Source organism: Chelonoidis abingdonii, chromosome 16 (assembly GCF_003597395.2).
Source record: "Chelonoidis abingdonii isolate Lonesome George chromosome 16, CheloAbing_2.0, whole genome shotgun sequence".
NCBI classification, from domain to species: Eukaryota; Metazoa; Chordata; order Testudines; family Testudinidae; genus Chelonoidis; species Chelonoidis abingdonii.
Genome location: NC_133784.1, coordinates 12,105,152 through 12,124,429, shown reverse-complemented (window position 1 = coordinate 12,124,429; position 19,278 = coordinate 12,105,152). Strand labels below are relative to the sequence as shown.

General features: G+C 42.0%; 1 protein-coding gene across 1 annotated transcript in view; it reads left to right on the top strand.

Moving 5' to 3' along the window:
• The window catches only part of TM9SF3 (transmembrane 9 superfamily member 3), an 84,669-nt gene that overhangs the window by 49,412 nt on the left and 15,979 nt on the right, over positions 1 to 19,278 (top strand). Inside the window, exons 8-10 of the mRNA XM_032778204.2 lie at positions 3,179 to 3,273; positions 6,542 to 6,672; positions 18,918 to 19,057. Coding sequence (XP_032634095.1) covers positions 3,179 to 3,273; positions 6,542 to 6,672; positions 18,918 to 19,057 — 366 coding nt within the window. The remainder of the gene's footprint in view (positions 1 to 3,178; positions 3,274 to 6,541; positions 6,673 to 18,917; positions 19,058 to 19,278) is intronic.

Genomic DNA, 19,278 nt, shown 5'->3' with positions numbered 1-19,278 from the left:
ACTGGAACTGACATCACTTGCACCTCCAGTGGACATGGGTGATGATACCTCGTCCAGTTCTCAGGTGCCTATATAAGGGTTTTCCACCTTCCCTCCAACCTCCCTCCCTCCCTTGAGGTACACCCTAAGGAGGAATATCTCATGAGGAGATAGACCCAGCAACCTTGGATTCTTGCCACTTTCCCTTATGCCCCATAACAATATGCTTATGGAATCCCCTGGGCCCCATATGACAGCCAGTTCTGCACGGTCCCATCTCGTAAAAGGGCATGCCAGGAGCAACAGCATCACCCTTGTGTCTTGCTCCACAGGAGTGCTTTGCAAAGGAGCAGGAGCCAGTGAGGAGGAAGAAACATAACCTTTGCATAAATCCTTCTCACCAGGTGAAACTGTCATGACTCCTCCACCTGCTGGCATTTCCAGATCAACTGTGAGGGAATGCTTAACAATGAGGTGTTCAGAGAGAGATGTCTTTACTTGGGGTAATCCAGAGAGAGAGATCTGACAACAGTTCTGCTTGGGGGAAGGCTGCAATTCTATGGATGATTCCTTGGCCTTACATATTGCTAAACGCTTATCTCCTGTTTCCTTTAATGTTCAAGGTGCTAAACAAATTGAAAAAGGAGAAAATATTAGCCATCCTCATAGCACAGTTGTAGCTGAGACAGGTGTTTGTTCCCAAGCGTGGTTGGCATGCCTCTTTAACTGCTTCACCGTCTTCCCATGACAGTGAAATGTCTTCACCCAAGAGTTGAGATCCATCACCTTCCCCAATCTCCCAGTGGTTCAGCTCAAGATATGGGTGCCATATAGTTCTCTGGTATAGAAAAAGCTTGCTCTCCAGAGGTACAAACAGTACTGTATAATAGCAGAAAACCATGACAAGGAAAACTTATCTACAGAGGTGGAAATGCATCTAGCCTGGAAGCAGCCTCTGATTGGTACCTCCTCTCAAGTCCTGTCTGTCATACATTCTTGGGTATCTGCTGACCTTAAAAAACAGAGTCTTATTGCTGAGCTCCATTAAGGTTCACCTAGCTGCCACTACAGCTTTTCAGCCCCCATCAAGGGAGTTTTCAGTCTTCACCCACCCGATCAGTGCGAGCTATATCAAAGGCCTGTTCAACCTCTTCCATCCTGTCAAGGAGATGGCTCCATTGTGGGACCTCAATTTAGTCCTCAGTGTGCTGAGGAAACCCCCATTTGAACCTGTGAGGAACTGTTCCCTCCTTCATTTGTCCCTCAATACCACATTCTTACAGCCATCACCTTGGACAGGGGGGTAGGGGAGCTTCGGGTCCTCACTGCTGACCCATCATATGTGGTGTTCTATCATGATCAGCTGATGCTACATCTACACCCTTGCTTCCTACCTAAAGTTTCTTCAGACTTCCACATTAATCAAGAGATACACCTACTGGTGATTTATCCCAAGCCTCACACTTTATAAGAGAAGAATTGAGCCTCCATTCTCTGGACATAAAAAGAGCTCTTGCCATTTACCTCAATAGGAGTAGGCTCTTTGGTCTCAATTGCAGAATGAAACAAAGGACATCCGATTTCCAACCCAAGATTGTCCCAGTGGTTTGTAGAATGCATCTTAACCTGTTATGAAGCCTCAGGGGTTCTCCCCTCTGCAAGGGTGATTAACTATTTCACCAGGGCTCAATCTACCACTGTAGCCCTACTGAAAAACATACTTATCTCAGACATCTGCAGGGCAGCCACCTGGTTTTTTTTTTTTTTTTTTTTTGCATGCTTTTTCCCCGCACTGTGCACAATGGTCTGGTACTTGCTTCCAGAGCTAATGTGACTTTCACGAATGCTGTTATATGATCCATACCAAATCTGCAGCCTCGGCATCCTCTTCTGTAGTTTAGGCTGCTGCTCAGGTATCTCCTGATCTGGAACACTCCTTGGAAAAGGAGAGGTTACTTATCTTGCACAGTAACTGGAGTTCTTCAAGATGTCCTCCACTATGAGTGCTCCGCTACCTGGCCTCTTTCCCCTCTGCCTTGGAGTCCACTGGATTTCTGTGGCTGAGAAGGAATTGAAGTGGTGGTGGGTCCACCCTCCGCTGGAGCCGTATACTAGAGCACGAGGCTATCAAGCGTACAACTCTGGACCCTTAGACACTGCTGCTGAAAATCTCTGATCAAAAATGTGCACACATCAGGACATGGAGTACCCATAGGAATACATCTCAAACAATTCCAGTTACCGTACAAGATAAGTAACTCTCCTTCCCCTTTATCTGCAGATATGTCATACATTAATTCAAGTGTTCCCACTAAGCATTGACACTAGAAATGTTTTGAGCAATATACTGTATTATTACAATGGGTACACGTTATATACACCTCTACCCTGCTATAACGCAACCCGATATAACACGGGTTAGCCTATAGCGTGGTAGCAGTGGGACTCTGGCGGCGCTTTAAAGGGTCCGGGGCTCCGGCTGCTGCGGGAATCCCTGGGCCCTTTAAATCCCACTAGAGCCCTGCTGATGTTCCCCCAGGGCTGCAGCAGCAGGGCTTACTGGTGATTTAAAGGGCCCAGGCTCCCCGCAGCAGCTGGAGCCCGGAACTCTTTAAATCACCGCCAGAGCGCTGCCACCGCTACCCCGGGTCTGTGGCAGCAGGACTTGCCGGCAATTTAGAGGGTCTGGGGCTCCGGCTGCTGCGGGGAGCCCCAGGCCCTTTAAATCACTGCTGGAGCCCTGCTGCTGCTACCCCAATATAACAGGGTTTCAGCTATAATGCAGTAGGGATTTTTGGCTCCCCACGACCGTGTTATAGCTGGGTAGAGGTGTAGTTCAGTTCTTTTAACATAGGGCTTATAAAAAATCAAAATGCTTTGGTCAAAGGTGATAATTTCTGCCTTTATTTCTGTTGAAATTAAGCATATCGGGGTGGGGGGGGGGAGAACTGTACTAATTTTAGTTGTTTTAGCCTGGTCAAATGAGGCTGGTGAGCAGCTTTGAATGGAAACAGTTATTTTCACTGCAAATAGTAAACTTTAGACCCATTTCATTGATCAACTTTTACTTTTGCACTAGCTAAAAATAGCAGTTATATTTTTTCTGATAGCTATGCCTGTTTTACTGTGAATATTTTGCTCTAATATAAATTGAGTTTTTGCATTTCTATTGGCGTTACAAAAAATCTTTTTATTTTAGGCGAGGATCAATGCTTAGTACAGCTATATTTGTTTATGCTGCAACATCCCCAGTGAATGGATATTTTGGAGGAAGCCTTTATGCTAGACAAGGAGGTAACTTGTTTTTAAATGTCAGCATTTTTTATCATACTAGTTTCTATAGAAAGTTTATTCTGTTTCCTGGTATAAACAGCACAAACATACATGGTTTTTACAGGTGATGTTTAGGTAGTTAATGAAGTCACATGAAATCCATAGCTTTTTTGATCAATACAAGAGATTTTGAATCTAAATGATGCTTCATTTCCTGTTCATTCTTGGTTGCATATCCTATATTATATTAAAGCTTGCTAAAACCTTGGTAGTATTTATTTAAATAAATAAGGAATATATGGATGTTAACTGTGGTAGCCTGGTCAAATTCCAACTTGAGTAATTACACCTCTACCTCGATATAACGCTGTCCTCAGGACACACAAAATCTTACTGCTTTATAGGTGAAACCGTATAATATTGAACTTGCTTTGATCTGCCGGAGTGCACAGCCCTGCCCCCCGGAGCCGCTGCTTTACCGCGTTATATCCAAATTCATGTTATTTCGGGTCGCATTATATCAGGGTAGAGGTGTACATTCTGCCTGTTGAATACCCCCTATGGTACCAAATGGATAGGCTAGCCTCCTGTTCCCGTGTGCTGTTAAACAGCTTGTGTGTTCTACCCCTGAGCTGGCCTTTACTTAGGGTGACCAGATGTCCAGTTTTTAAAAGGACAGTCCCGTTTTTTTCACAGTTGCTACCTGGTCATCCTACCTTTAGTGGCTGAAGTGATCCCTGTTATCACTTTATCTTCTCCATAGGGATCTTGATGCTCAATGTTTACAAAAAGTGAATGGAAGGGGCTATATAAGTGCACAGTGTTATTTATTGCATTGTGCCATTCTTTATGGTATGAAGAATAATCTTCCTGGAATCTTAGCAAAACATTCATTCCATTTATTCAGCTTGTGATCAGTTTCTACTTCATCAAATGCAAAAGTGAATATCAGTAGACAGCAGAAGCCCAACAGTACTAGTTAGGTAAAGTTGGGCAGGCTATCAGCAACCTTTTCCTTGTAGCCCTACCAATGCTTCTGAGTTCTGACCTGCAGTGCCTCTGCCATTCCTCCAGCCTCCCCCATCTCCTGTGCTGCAATAAGAAGAATAGTTAATATTTATTTTTATTCTACTAAACATTAAGAAAATTGGTTTTGATGAATTTTAAAAATAGAAACTTGTATAATTTTAGCAAGAGGTGCTGACCAATGCTTCGTTTTCTACAGCATCAGTCTCCCTGCTATCTCAGAGCTTGGAAAGGTCATAAATGTCTAAGGCCTTGTCTGCATGCAGTTTTTCTACAAATTTAATGACATCTGTAGAAAACCAGATGAGTTTTACCAGCACTGGGGTGTTACGGCTGTATCTCCAACACAAGCTATGTTACTCTGAAGGCCTATACTAGAAGGTTGCATTAATTTTATATCTGCTTTCTACAGATCTGGCTAAATTGGTTACAAAAACTGTAGGCAAGCCCTAAAATGCTTTTGATGCTCCTGCACAATGAAAGTTTGTAGTCCATATGCAATTCTTGAAACCATATGTTGGTTTCTTTGCTGCATTCTATTCAGTAAAGTGCACAGATGCATCCAGACACTGAGTGTTTAAATTAAGTTAGCACAGATTCACAGATTAATAGCAGATGCAGGACATTCAGCCAAGACTGGAGTAAGGCAGTCACAGAAAGGTCTTGCACAAGGCCATGAAACAAAGGTCTGCAAGGTTCCTTGAATACCCAGTGTGAGAGACCCAGACCAGTGGGGTACGGGAGTCTGGTAGAGGGCAAATATACTGGTCACTGGATGAGTAGTTTTCTGTTCCCTGAGTGACCAGAGCAGGGGCTGCTCTAGAGTAATCAGGAACCTGCTAGAACTAATTAAGGCAGACAGGCTGATTAGAACACCTGCAGCCAATCAAGGCAGGCTAATCAGGGCACCTGGGTTTAAAAAGGAGCTCACTTCAGTCAGACAAGGAGGAGCTAGAGGAGAGGAAGTGTGTGTGAGGAGCTGGGAGCAAGAGGCACAAGGAGCTAAGAGTGAGAGGGTGTGCTGCTGGAGGACTAAGAAGTACAAGCGTTATCAGACACCAGGAGGAAAGTCTTGTGGTGAGGATAAAGATGATGTTTGGAGGAGGCCATGGGGAAGTAGCCCAGGGAGTTGTAGCTGTCATGCACCTGTTACAAGAGGCACTATAGACAGCTGCAATCCACAGGGCCCTGGGCCGGAACCTGGGTTAAAGGGCAGGCCCAGGTTCCCCCTAAACCTCCCAACTCCTGATTAGACACAGGAGGAGTTGATCCAGACTGTGGGGGAAATCACTGAGGTGAGCAAATCTGCCAATAAGCACAGGACCCACTAAGGTAGAGGAGGAACTTGTCACCCCAGGCATAGCAGCAAATCTCTAACATCTGTCTGGATTGTGGAAGACCTTTACCTGTTGACTTGTCTTACTCTTCTGTTGGATGCCTATTATAGTGAATTAAATTTTGTTACTGAGTTTATTAAACATGGTATCATTTAACAGCAGTAGTGTTAGGTGCTTTACTGAGATATGAAGACAATCGGTAACATTTTCAAGAGCCCTACCACTTGAGCACTTCTGAAGATGGGGCTTTTAAATCATTGAAGCACTTTTGAAAATGTTACCCAGTATTCCTGTCTTTTGAAAAAACTTAGTCTTTAGATATACAGGCAGGAGGAGGACAGGATAATGGAGGGAAAGGAATAATGCTGAACAATGTGATTAAATAGTGAAGGTAAGCACGTGTCTTAACTACATTATTGTAGTGTGGTGTTTTATGTGCCCCAAGTCTTTGTTTAAACGTTGCTCTGTTATTGCTGTTGTAGCCATAAACCTGCACTGCCATTCCTGTTGCATTTAACCAGTCACTTAGACATTTTACAACAGAATTGGTGCCTATTGATGCAAGGAAACAATTTCATGTGTAAACACCCACCAGTAATATTTCTAAACATTGTTTTTTTTAACATATAAGCTTTGTTTTACACATTCTTATTAGTGTTTCCCATTGTAGACTGTTACCCTCCCACGTCCATATTTCCATAAAGAGTGGTTATTATTTGTGAAATCAAAAGGCTTAATTAAAAGTGAAGTACAGTTTAGACGTTTACCTTTGCTCCTGTGTATGTTAGCTAGTACTCATTTAATTCATTTTGGGGAAAAAAGGCTAACTACTTACCTTCCGGCAAACTTGTGGCAAAATATAAACTTTAATCAAAGTGCAGCATGTTTTATAAATTAGAAATATATTTAATGTTTTCTTCCTACAGGAAGGCGATGGATAAAGCAAATGTTCATTGGGGCTTTCCTTATTCCAGCAATGGTGTGTGGCACTGCCTTCTTCATTAACTTCATTGCCATCTATTATCATGCTTCACGGGCTATTCCCTTTGGAACAATGGTGAGTAGTTAATAGAACTTGAAACTTCATAGCAGACCTAGGAAAATTTGGCTTCTGAACTGGGAGAGCTTGTATTCTTTGTGTCCCATCACCTCAAAGTGGAAAAATTAAGTCCAGGAACTGAGATTCCAAAGGTCAGTGTCTCAAATTTTATAAATAATATAAAATCTATGTTTGTGTTGCAGTAGTGTAGAAAACTGCTGTTCCTGTAATAACACAACTTGAAATATAACATAATAGGTGCAATTCAGACTAAAGAAATCAGTTCACTGTAATTGCTAACTGTTAAAAGGAATTTTCTGTTTGTAATTGAAAATTTTAATAAATCCCAGTAGGATCACATTTTTAATTGCATGGAGCCAGATACATATTCAAGTCCCATTCACTTTTATTGGGAAGAAACATGAGATTCTTACTTTCTGGGTCTGGGAAAAGGACATCCTGAAAATGGGGATGTGAATGCCACTCCATGCTTTCTGGAGTGTGCCTGTTGGTGTCCTTGGGGGAGGATGGCAATTCTTTTGTCTTAGCTTTAGAATGTGCATTGTGAAAGCAGCAGGTCAAGTCATAGTGATGGACAAGATGTAAGTCATGGCTGATGGTAGGTGGGTGGATGGATGGATAGATAGGACTGAACCAGTTCCCCATTCATAGCACTCCTTTCAAAACCATCCTGCTATCAAGTCAACTAAAACAGTGTTGAACTTCACTTTGATAATACCTACAACTTAGGACTTTTTGTCCAAGAATCTTAGTGTTGCTCAAATACTGATTAAATCTAAAAACACTACTGGGAGATAGGCTATAATATTATCCCCATTTTAAAAATGCTGTGTGACTTGTATACTTTTCTTCCCTACATCCCCTTAATGTCCAAAGTTGAATTTACCTGGATTCAGAGCCCTCAATCATTGCCTCTTATGTCTCTGACATCTATGGTCTTGTTCCTTTTTTATCCCCCTGCAGCTTCTGTTGCATATTTTCCAAATCCTTGCCCATTCACTCACTTCATTGTTTCTATACACAGTCTCTCTCTCAACCATGATTAGTGTTTCACTTCACAGGAAAAGTGAAATGATTTGGTATAACTGCTTCACATGTGAGGAAGCCAGTTGAATGTCATAAACCAGGCTTAATTATGAATTTACTAACTCTTCGAAATGATGTCAAACAGAACATTGTTTTTGATATGGCGCTTGTCTTAATTACCTTAATAGATTCACAGCTGCTAAGTTAACAGAAACACCATCCCTCCAAATGTGTGGCATTTATTACCTTGTAAACAAGCCCCAGTTATAGCTGAATCCTTGGAATAATGGTGGGAGATGGTGACCTGTTTATTCCTAAAGACTGATGCAGGCTACTTATAAGCCAAGGTACACCACAAAGCCAATCCAGTTGAAAGCCACTTCTAAGCCATAATGGTTAAGTAAAAGAATCTATACAATAAGATTAGAGTTCCTGTAGAACACTCTCTCTCTCTCTTTCTTTCCTTAAAAAGAAAAAAAAAAGAGGGGAAAAAAAAGTTTTTGCACTTACAACCAGCTCTGAAATAACGCTTTGTATTAGTGCAAGAAAAAAGATTTGGTTGTGAATAGGGTTCCTGTTCCAGCTGCCAAGCATAATTATAAATTTGTAAAAGAAAATTTTTGGGAATGTGCAGTATGAAAAATGTCTTCTCATGTTTTAACATGTGATGCAGCCGCAGTTTAGATTTAAACCAGTGGTGGGCAACCTGTGACCCGTGGGCCGTCAGGGTAATCCACTGGTGGGCTGCAAGACAGTTTGTTTACATTGACCGTCTGCAGGTAGTGGCCACGGTTCACCATTCCCGGCAGGTCGGAGCAGCGGGAAGCTGCGTGGGCTGCAAGGACATACTTTGATGTTTGAAAACGCAATTTAATGTGAAGATGAAGGGAGGATGCAAAAATTGAAGAATGCCGGTTTAAAAGAAGTTGTTCTATTTCCCAGTCAACAGGTCTTCAGGAATTTTCCATTGAGAGGAAATACATCAAGTGGCCTATCTAAAATATTGGCAATAGGGAGAATCCAAAAATTTAGAATAAGAACCTTAATGTCACCTTTAACATGAAGTACTGTGCTAGCCATAGGGCTTAAAATAATCAATGTAATATAAAGCTAAAGGTGCTTGAGTCATTCATCCATTGATTCACTTTCAATCTGAATGTCTTTTTAAGGAGCAAGGTTTAGAATTTTAATTTTTGCCATGTCAGTGTTAATCAGTCTGTGCTAAAATGGAATATTGTGTTGGTTTTTCTGTGCTGAGACAAGTCATATCCAACACTGTCAGAAAGGTTTACAGCATTGATCTTTGACATGTGCAAAGAGGCTGTGTTTTACTGCTGAGCAAGCATTCACAATATCACATTTCTCATTCGTATTCTGATTTGGAGTTTAGGAATGCTGATGGAAGGGAATTCCACCTGCATTGAAATTGTAGTCTAGTGCTGTTCCACTCATTTCCATTTTAAGATCTGGGAAATGTTTGTGCAAAAGCAATTGAGAATGGCGTCTTCAAGGGTCACGTAATGGGTGTGTAGGATTCCTTATGCACAGAGTGATTTTAATAATCTCTAGGGATTATGAATTTATGTTTGAGTCATAATTACTATGTGGTGATAAATCTCCCTTCACTTTACAGACTTTTAGTAGGAGCAAGTTATGGATTAGAAATGTCACCAGAACAATCAATGGTCTAATGAATTTTAATCAGCTAATGGAGTTGATTTGTAGAGGGAAAGAGAAAAGAGTTTAGCTTCCTCACAGTAAATACCTGTGCTTTTGTGAGCCTCTCTCTCCTTGTGCAGATGTGGTTTCTCTCGCCTCTCCAAAGTGGGCAAACCTCCAAAAGTCTCTAATAGCAAGCTTGCTCCTCCTTCATGAAATGAATATCCCTTTTCCCAAACTACAGTAGAGGTGAAAGGTGACCGTCCTACTCGATGGTGGTCTTAAATAGTCCCCCTACCTCAAATTGCTTGCTAGGTCTACTCTTCCTTGTTATGTTTTGCAAATGTGGAGAAAACATAAATTGGATGGTCATGGAAGAACACTGAGTGAAACAGGTTCAGTAAGAAATTGTAAAACTCTCGCATCCAAATCTTGCAACAAAAGGCTCAATCTGTCCCTCCTTTTTTGGTGATCTGCCCCAACCCCTGTATCTCCCAGGTAGCATAGTGCCAGAAACAAGAGAGAGAGCCTAGTTACTAGCTGTCTACATTAGTACCCTGCTATTGCATCTGGATTTTAGGGAGCCCCTCATCTAGCTCTCCTGTTTTGAGATTGGCTGAACCTTCGTAGCCACTGAAGGGTCCTTGCCTAGAGCTCACTGTAACACTGGTCCACTTTGAATCTCTCAAAGCTTCCTCTGCTACCTTGCGCATCAGCCCTATCTGGAATCTCACAGGAAGTGGAAAGTTAATAAAATCTGCCCCTATAATCCTAAATTAACTTCCCTGGCTGTAGGCCTGGGATTCTATTCTTGACTGTCATGGATGTACACATGCTCCTTAATCAACAGTAGGGAAAGCCTTGTGTAAGGAGAGGATAAAGTTCTAGGCTCTCTTCCTGGAAAATGTTTTTCCATTGCCTTTCCCATCAAAATGTAATAATGAAGCTGACCAATTTTATTCTGTCTTCTCAAAGCTTTTAGAAAAGGGTTTAAAGAATTCTTCTGGAACACTTCTATTAAACCTATGGTATTTAAGGAGAAGGATAAAGGTCTGATTCCTGCTAGTCACTAAACATGTTTGAAAACTGACTGCCCAGTGTCTAATTCAGAGGTGGGCAAACTTTTTGGCCCGAGGGCCACATCTGAGTGGGGAAATTGTATGCAGGGTCATGAATGTAGGGCTGGAGCAGGGAGTGTGGGAAGCAATGCGGTGTGCAGGAAGGGGCTCAGGGCAGGAAATTGGGGTGTGGGAGGGATCTGGCAGGTGGCTCAAGGCAGAAGGTAAGGGGGCTCAGGGCAAGGGTAGGTAGTTTGCCCTCCTCTGTTCTATGTTTGTAGCAGTAACAATGGGGGATGTTACTGTGACTGTGCCTTTTCAGAGCCTAAGCTTTTATTTTTCAATCTTAATTTTTTTATTGTACTTCGAGAGGATCTGTGATCCTCTCGATACTCTAAGATACTTTGACTTATCTTGTAATCATCCTGTGCACTCATGCGTCAAACAGTCACATCATATACATGTCTGTTTTATTTTCATGGGAAGACATTGGGTCTGGTCTGGTCCTTTTCTCTATCTGCATTCTTACATTTCTGGTAAAATTATCTTGTGTTAATACATTTATTTCCTATTGATTTGTTTAATTAATCTGTCCTATTGTTTATGAATAACTCGTATTTTGGTCAGGAAATACCTCTTGAAATATAAAGTTGAGCTACTTCTGTTGTGGGAAATTGCATAGTTGTCACTGCCGTTGTTTATTCCCTTGCTTCTTGTAGATGGGATAGGGTTGATGAATAGATTTACTAACAGGGTTCTTGTGCAAGAGATTCTGTGCAAGAGCTGACATAGGACAGAACCACAGATGGTCAGAGGAAAATATTTTGACGTGGAGAATTGTATTTTTCAGGAGTACCATGAACTTTCCCTTATAGTAAGGGACTGGGATGAGGACAGGCTGGAGGGGGCTAGAGGCCAAAGGGTCTGTAACCACTAGAGTACACGCCCCAAGCATCTGGAATAGACCCCAGTATTCTGGAGTCTCAGTTCTTCTGCTGTCAGAAGTGAAACTCAATTGCAGAATGTCTCTTCCTTTAATGGTGGTTTCACATACAGGATGACAACCTACTATTGCACTCAGTTAATATTAGCTCAAGTGGCAGATGTTTGTGCTGTGGATTTAAAATTGATGTTACGTGTTGATGTTCCATGTTGGTGTCAGTATAATTCCACATTAGGGAATTTCTGTTTTGTTTGCTTTTTAAAAACCTAGGAAATTACATCCAAAAAACAACATTAAAAACATTAAGGGTGCAACGTCAAGCTCTCAGGGGTTAGGAAGTGCCAGAATTAAGTGCCTATGCAACCTCTAATTTGGCCTCTTCTATGGATGCATTACATTACAATAGTTTTAAATTATATGACCACATACTATATGTTCCATATATGATGGTAGTGTGATAGTATGGTCACATACTATATTATGAATCAGGGTTGTCTAGTGAATGAGGTTATTTGTAGGACCCCTGCTTCACTTGTTGCAGAAGTTGGAAATTATATAGTGAATGAAGGAAGAGATTACAGGACGAGGATGGTCTTGTGGTTTAGGTAGCTGAATGCTACCCTGGAGAACAGGATTCTATCCCTGCCTCTGCTACACAGTTCCTGTGTCTTGCTGGGCAAGTCACATGAATCTGACCCTCACAGGTAGCCACTGCATTCCCATTTTCAGAGCGCCTAACTGAAGGCGTCTGAAGTCTGGTTTACAGATATGCAAAGCACTCGCAACTAGAGCTATAAAGAATTGGTATTTTTGGCTTGCTAGCCACCACCACCTGTGGTTTTGTGAATGGTGCCTAAGTCCCCTTGTGAGTTAGTCTTTGACCACAGCCGCATGTGGTATTATTCACTGAGCCATGTTCATCTTGTACACTGAATGAACCAGGGATCCTTTGCAAAAAATAGTGTGTGATCATGTAATTAAAGACTGAATCATAATGCTTACATAAAAAGGGGGTAGATTAATATTGCCCATGCAGTCTTAATTTTGGTATTTTCTAACTTCTGAGTGCTTTACATTGCAGCCTTAATGTTCTTTTAAGGTAGTTATTTGTATGTAATAACATGTAACTTAGATTTCTTTTGCTCAATTTTATCCTGATACAGCTTGTGTAATACCCTTAAGTACTCTGAACTGCTTAGATTTTAAACTCGTCATCTTTGATATGAGTTTGTATGGCACCTAGCACAATGGGATCCTGGTCCATGTCTCAAGCTCCAAGATGGTCCCACAAGACAAATAATGAGTAAAATTATGCAGGCCGGGTCTTAACTCAGTTTGAAAACCCAACTTACTACTAATGTGTACATAGTGTAACACTTATAGCTCAACTTTTAGCAGGTCAAGTTGTCATTGAGGCAGGATTCCAGGTAACTATTATTTATATGCTAAAAACATTTTAGTTTTGATGCCGCTGATTCTTACTGTTCTGTATATTAATTCTTCATTTGTCCAGATTTTAAGTGTGAACCTGCACTGCTGTAAAAAAAAATTCTGTATCCTCTACATACCCTCCCTCATGAGGGGGGAGTCACATGATCGCTGGTGTGCAGCATTGGTATCTGACAGGAGAGATCAAGCCTCTTTTTCTTCATGGACAGTTTTTATTACATTCATCCCTTCTGCATTTGGCAGTCAGGACAACACAACCTGCCAGGGGCAATTTAATATTTGATATGCTCATAAAAATTTTAATTATCACCTTTGAATGTAATAAGTTCTTACAGTTGTTAGAAAATGTGAAGCCTGTGGAGCTAGTACATAAATTATGTCCCTCTTGACAATTTCTTTTCAAGTATGAAAAATTAAATGGTACACATTTAGTCGAGGGCAATATAATAGTGAATTCTCCCTAAAAAAAAAAAAAATTACAAATAAAGCAGGCTGTTGTTACAGAAGAGCTCTCCTATGGCAACTGAATCCAGGAGAATAAGTCAAAATGCTGATGTTTAAAGAATGGATATTTTTAGTTGAAGAAATACAGCAATAAAAGTAAAATTAAGAAATTGAACTAACTAGGGTGTTTTAAATAGAAATAATTTGTCTAGATTTTTAGTCAGTATTGAGTTTTACTGTAACTGCAAATCCTGCTTTCCAGACAGAAAGTGTACATTTTTTTAAAGTATTGGTTAAAATCGTCCTTTGAATTTCCCTTAGCTGACTGTAATAAAACATACTTTGCTTGAATTAATTTAAGGCGTAATTCTGATATCAAAATCACGTACTGTTAAAGTGATAGCTAAGCAAAGTAGCTGCAGTTCAAGTGTGTGTCACTGTGCATCCACTGTAGGTGAGCATGTGCGCAAAACCAGACTTTTTTTCCCTTGGCTAGCAGTGTCTGTTATGGCTTCACATGCTCCTTGTGCTCCTGTGCAAGAGCATAAAGGACAGAGCAGCAGCATCGCTCAGTTCACTCTCTCCACCCATGACAGGGAGGCAGAACCCTGTGAGTGTCTGATTCACTACTCCTGTTGATCTTAAAAACACATCCATTTCCAGACTTTCGGGGAAGAAATGTATCTTCGTCCCCATGTCCATTCTTTTCTTTAATTTGGATGTTCCTAAAAAAGACTCTCGCTATATATAGCATGGATAGGTACTGTGTGCCTGCTGCTATGCCAGACTTCAGATCCTATGGGTTTAAATCCTGCCTGACCTATGATGGCCTTCTCATCCAGTCAGTGGGCTTACTCACTGTTTGGAGGAGAATTGCATTCCCATTGTATATGGTATGTAAATCCTTCTCAAGGAGTGAAAGTCAAGGGTTGCATAGCTGAAATTGCATCTGCTTGAATAATCAGTGCATGCTACCTTGGATCTGGAGGAGACTACTGTCTCCAAAGAGCAAGAAGGGTCATCTTCAGTAAGTGCTGCTTGGGCGGATGGCAAACTCCAATGTCAAGCAGTGGCAGGAAAGAAAATGCCATCCAAATCTGCATTTGCTACATTGACACTGACAGCCTCAGCACAGGGACCAGGGACTTCTGTCACTACACTGGTGCCTACTGATACGGCACCAATCTCAACATCAGCACTCCCAGCATTGACAACTTCAGCACTGGAGCCAGAACTGGTGCCCCAACGTAAGGGTGAGACCAAAAGGCACAACCAAATGGAGCTCAGACATGGCTCCTGGTGCTGGGGCAAACAATCCTGAAGGAGAAGGAGGAACAGCACTCTCCAAAGAGAGTGCCTAATGTCTTCTACTGAAGTAGAAATAATGTTCTGCAAACCAGCACCAGCAAAGACACCAGCACTGACCACTGTGCCAATTACAGGCTCAGTCTCTCTTTATGGATTCACCTAGATTCTTTACAGAGACATCAGCATATTGCCACATGTCACTACCATTCAAAAAGTACTATTCTTTGGTCATGCCTTCTCCCGGATGCTGAGCAGGGATGCCTTTCCTCTACCTTTTTAAGAGCAACCTGAGAGCTGGTACTGAGCATTCCTCTCACAAGATGCTGATGCAGCAGAAGTTTGAATAGCAATGGGCTGACCAGCGCATCTGGGCCAGTACCATTTAATGTGCCAAGCTGGCCCTACTGGTCTCACCAGGGACTATTATCTCAAGTATCCCAAAACAGATCTTCCTGCTGATCCAGGAAGAGATCAGGCTCCCTGGTGACATCACTACCTAGGCCACTGACCACTCAGGAGCTAGGAGTAGCAAGAGAACATCCCCAATTTCCAGCAGAAGAATAGTTATCACCTGATGAGGCAGCTGCACCAACTCCTGCCTTGGCAGGTGACTATTTTAAGCCCTTTCAGGCTCTCCTGGTTTGCATTGTGAAGACCCTGGACACAGAGATGTTTATGTAGGAGAGCTCTCAAATGTATGGTATCCTGACCCCATCAGCCCCAGCCAGGATTTCCCTCCCTATTAATGAGGACATATTAGAGCTAGCCAGGAGTCTCTGGCCAGCACTAGTCCTTGTCCAAATGGGTGGAAGAACACTATCAAGTGTCCCTGAAGAATTTTCAGAACTTTATTCCCCCTGAGCCCAGCTTCTTTAGTAGCTGTAGCAGTGCGGGAGAAGTTGAAATCAACAAGAGGCACACCTGGGGACGTGGACCTCAGAAGTTTTCAGGCACAAAACCTACTCTTTTTGGTTTCGCTGCAACTCTGGGTGGCTATGAGGCAATGCTTGCCAAGTATAATTTCCTAACATAGAGCAGGGTGACTCCTGTTCTGTGCTACATAACATGATGAAAGAGATAAGGAAGATTATTAAAGAAGGGCAGAGGGTTATCAGAAGAGTCCTCAGCCAGTCATGAGTGCTTCTGACATGGCAGTGACCATGAAACAAGAATCAGTCTGTTAGCCACTGGGCAACTGAGAGATCCAAGATATCATCCAGCACCTCCCACTCAAGGGGATGGAGATCCAATACAAGGGCTGACAAAGTGCTCCACTCCTCAAGACTCGAGGGCTACCTTGAGGTCAGTAGAGATTTATACACTAACCCCTTATGGGAAGCCCTAAAAATATCAGCCCCAGCAGAGGCAGCTGGCTTACCCTTACTCCCAGGCAGACTGACAGATTAGTCATAGTGGAAAAGGCCACAGTACCAGAGGACACCTCTTCTGCCTCCTCTGTCCCATATGCCACCCAATTAACCGATTTGATGGAAGTGTCAGGAGCCACATCAGAGCTAATCAGGAGCCATCTTGCCTTGGTCCACAGGTCCAGTTGGTCCAATATCACCTTGGGCGAATAGGTGCTGATATAGTCACCCCTGGCTATCCCATCTACTTCCACAGCCTACCTTTCTCAACCCTCTTCCCATTCCCTTTTCAGGGGCCATTTTCATGAGAGCCTGTTACAGAAAATGGCCTTGTTGCTTCATCTAGGAGCTGTAGAAGAGTTTCCAGAATAATACGGGGGAAAAGACTTCTGTTTGCAGTACTACGTTATCCCAGAGAAAGGTGATCTGTTTCCTATCCTAGACCCTGAGACAAACAAATACATAGGCTGCCTCAGATCCAGGATGGTGACTGTTGCCTCTATCGTTCCATCTCTTCACATTCGAGATTGCTTAAGGGTTCTCAACTTAAGGTGCAACATTCTGCATAGCTATCTATCTGGCCCACAGGCAGTGCCTGAAATTCACAGTGTGATCGGATCATTGCTAGTACAAGATACTGCCATTTGGCCTCTCTACAGCATCACGTGTCTTCACGAAATGCCTGGTGGTGGCAGTGGTGCATCTTAGAAGACAAGACGTTCACATCTATCACGTAGATGACTGGCTGATCAGAGACAGGTGACAGTGGGAGACAGCAGCGAGTCTGTAATGTGCTATCACTTTGGCCAGAAGATCTTTAGGCACTTGTGACTGAACCTCCACTATATAAGACAAAGGTGGTCCTAAGACCTCATCCAAAACTGATTTCCCGGGTCTCAGATTTTCATCTGAACCAATTTACTATCTTACCAATCTGCTTCCTTATAGCCACACTGGCACTGAGAGAAAAGAAATTGTGTGCAGGACTTTGTTTTAATATATTGACAGGACTAAGCCATTTACACTGTTGCCCAATCTATTTCTGGCTCTGAGTTCTAAAAGTCAAGCTATTGCATCTCCAACTGAACAGCAAGTCTCACTCACTCCAGTAGAGCTCAAGTGATCTCTTCAGACATGCTAGTGTCCGAGATCTTCGAGATGAAGTTACACACTGACCTTTGTCAAACTCTGTGTCTTGGACTTAGCTGCTAGGTCAGGTGCCAAGTTCAGGAGAGCAGTACTTCTGCTGGATTAGTCAAACAGTGAAACAGCTCATTCCCAATGTTCGAGGGGATACCACTTGCCAGTCAGCTGCGTAGGGTGATCATTCTTTAAGATGTCATCAGTGGGGATCTGTGACAGGGTGCTGGGTGAAGGGTTGCTGATTTAGCCCTCTGTCACGCCACTCCCATTTAGGGAAATAAATTAGAGCTGGCTGGAGATAACTTGGCCTTAATTGGGGAAGCAGAGAGAGCTGCCACCGAATTAGCCTGGGGCTGTATAAAAGCCTCAAGGGAAGGAAGCTAGGGGAAAAGGCAGGGAGTGGAAGCAGGGAGGTAGCTATTCCCTCTCTCCTGTCTCCAAATGGTGAAGAGCCAATTGTATATGGTGAAATGGTGGTGGGAAAAAGTGTGTAAATAAACCACCTGTGATTACTGACCCCAGGGTCTCAGAGTGACTTTGTGGACCTAGCAGAGGTAGGAGCCAAGGGGGGCCCTGCCACGCTCTTCTACAGGATCCCACAACACCCCCCGTCCAATCCCTGCTGTTTGGAGTTCTCAGCTACCACAGGCTTTGAATTGCAAGGGAACTGAGGGAGGACATGGTTACTCCACCTTTTATGTCCAAACACAAGGAAGCATGGATGCATGCATGGCCCCAACAGACATGGGTATTCAAACAAAGAAATCCGATCTTGTGCACGTGCATCTACAGTGAGAGTCACACTGACAACATCTTGAAGAACCACAGTTACTATAGTGTGCGAGTAACCATTCTATTTTTACTTAGAAGTACTGTGTCTTAGAATGTTATTGAGTAATTTAATATATTTCCAAGTAGTTTCATAGTTTTTATATTCAAGAGTTACATGATTAGGGAACATCTTGCTGAGTATTTATAATTCGTTTGTTGTTTTGGGTTTTTTTTACTACAAATGCCCTTTCCTTTCATGAGCAGAAAAAAAAATTGCTTGTTGTATATAGAACTGGAGATGGTTCGCTCTAAAGTCTTCTGAGGCACACTTCATTGGAATGGGGCAGAATAAAGGGCATGATTTTTCTTCACTGTACATATGCAATTGTGCACTGATTTGTACATGTATTTTTTGTTTGTAAAGTGGGTAACTGAACGTGCAAATAATCAGTTACCTGTCTGACCATTTGTATGTATAGTTCAGAAAATCTGGTCCCAAGTGTCAATTTGAACAGTGTGATATGGCTTCAGCATTGTGGTTTTGGCTTTTTTGGAAGATCTTTACAGATCCAGAATATTGTAAGCAGATTTTAAATTTAACTATTTTAAATGAGTCTAGTTATCAGCTAGGTAATATCTATTCAGGGTTAGTGTAGTTAACTTTTTGTAATCAGAGAAGTTTTCTGACACTGAATTCTGATACAGTGAAGCAGAATAAAGGGTCCAGGTTTCAGTTTTTCAGTGTACAACGTGAACTTCACTTTAACCATTATAAATAGAAGAGACTGCTATAAATTTGTTCCAAACTCTTTACAAACATAGCAGAAACTGGTTAATATTTTCAGACAGATACAATTTTACTAGAGTACATTTTTCTTTTAGCACTTTCTTCTGGTAGATTTGCTATGGAATAAAACACAAATATTGCATCTCAACAGTCAAAAAAGTAGTTTGGATGTTGGCTAATGTTTTATAACTAGGAGTATGATTGGTACAACACTTGTGCCTTGTTACTTTAGATGTCTCTTTATTTTCTTTTCTGTGATCTCATACCCCTGTTTATTGAATTTACAGGTGGCAGTATGCTGTATTTGTTTCTTTGTTATTCTTCCATTGAACCTTGTTGGTACAATTCTTGGCCGAAATCTCTCGGGCCAGCCCAACTTTCCTTGTCGTGTCAATGCTGTGCCTCGTCCAATACCGGAGAAAAAATGGTAAAGAGAAGTGCTTATACATTGTGTATTCACTCAAACATAAATGTGTTTAGAATTTTGAATGATTCCAGTACCTCAGAAATAATTTGAGAGTAGCTTTTAAATTTATATTTAGTTCAAGGCATGTGTGCGGGGGAAAAAGCTTCTCAGGAAGCTGATTTAATTTTTTGCATTAAACCATCTCTTTAAAGGGATTGGATGGATAAAGGTTAAAACTTTCA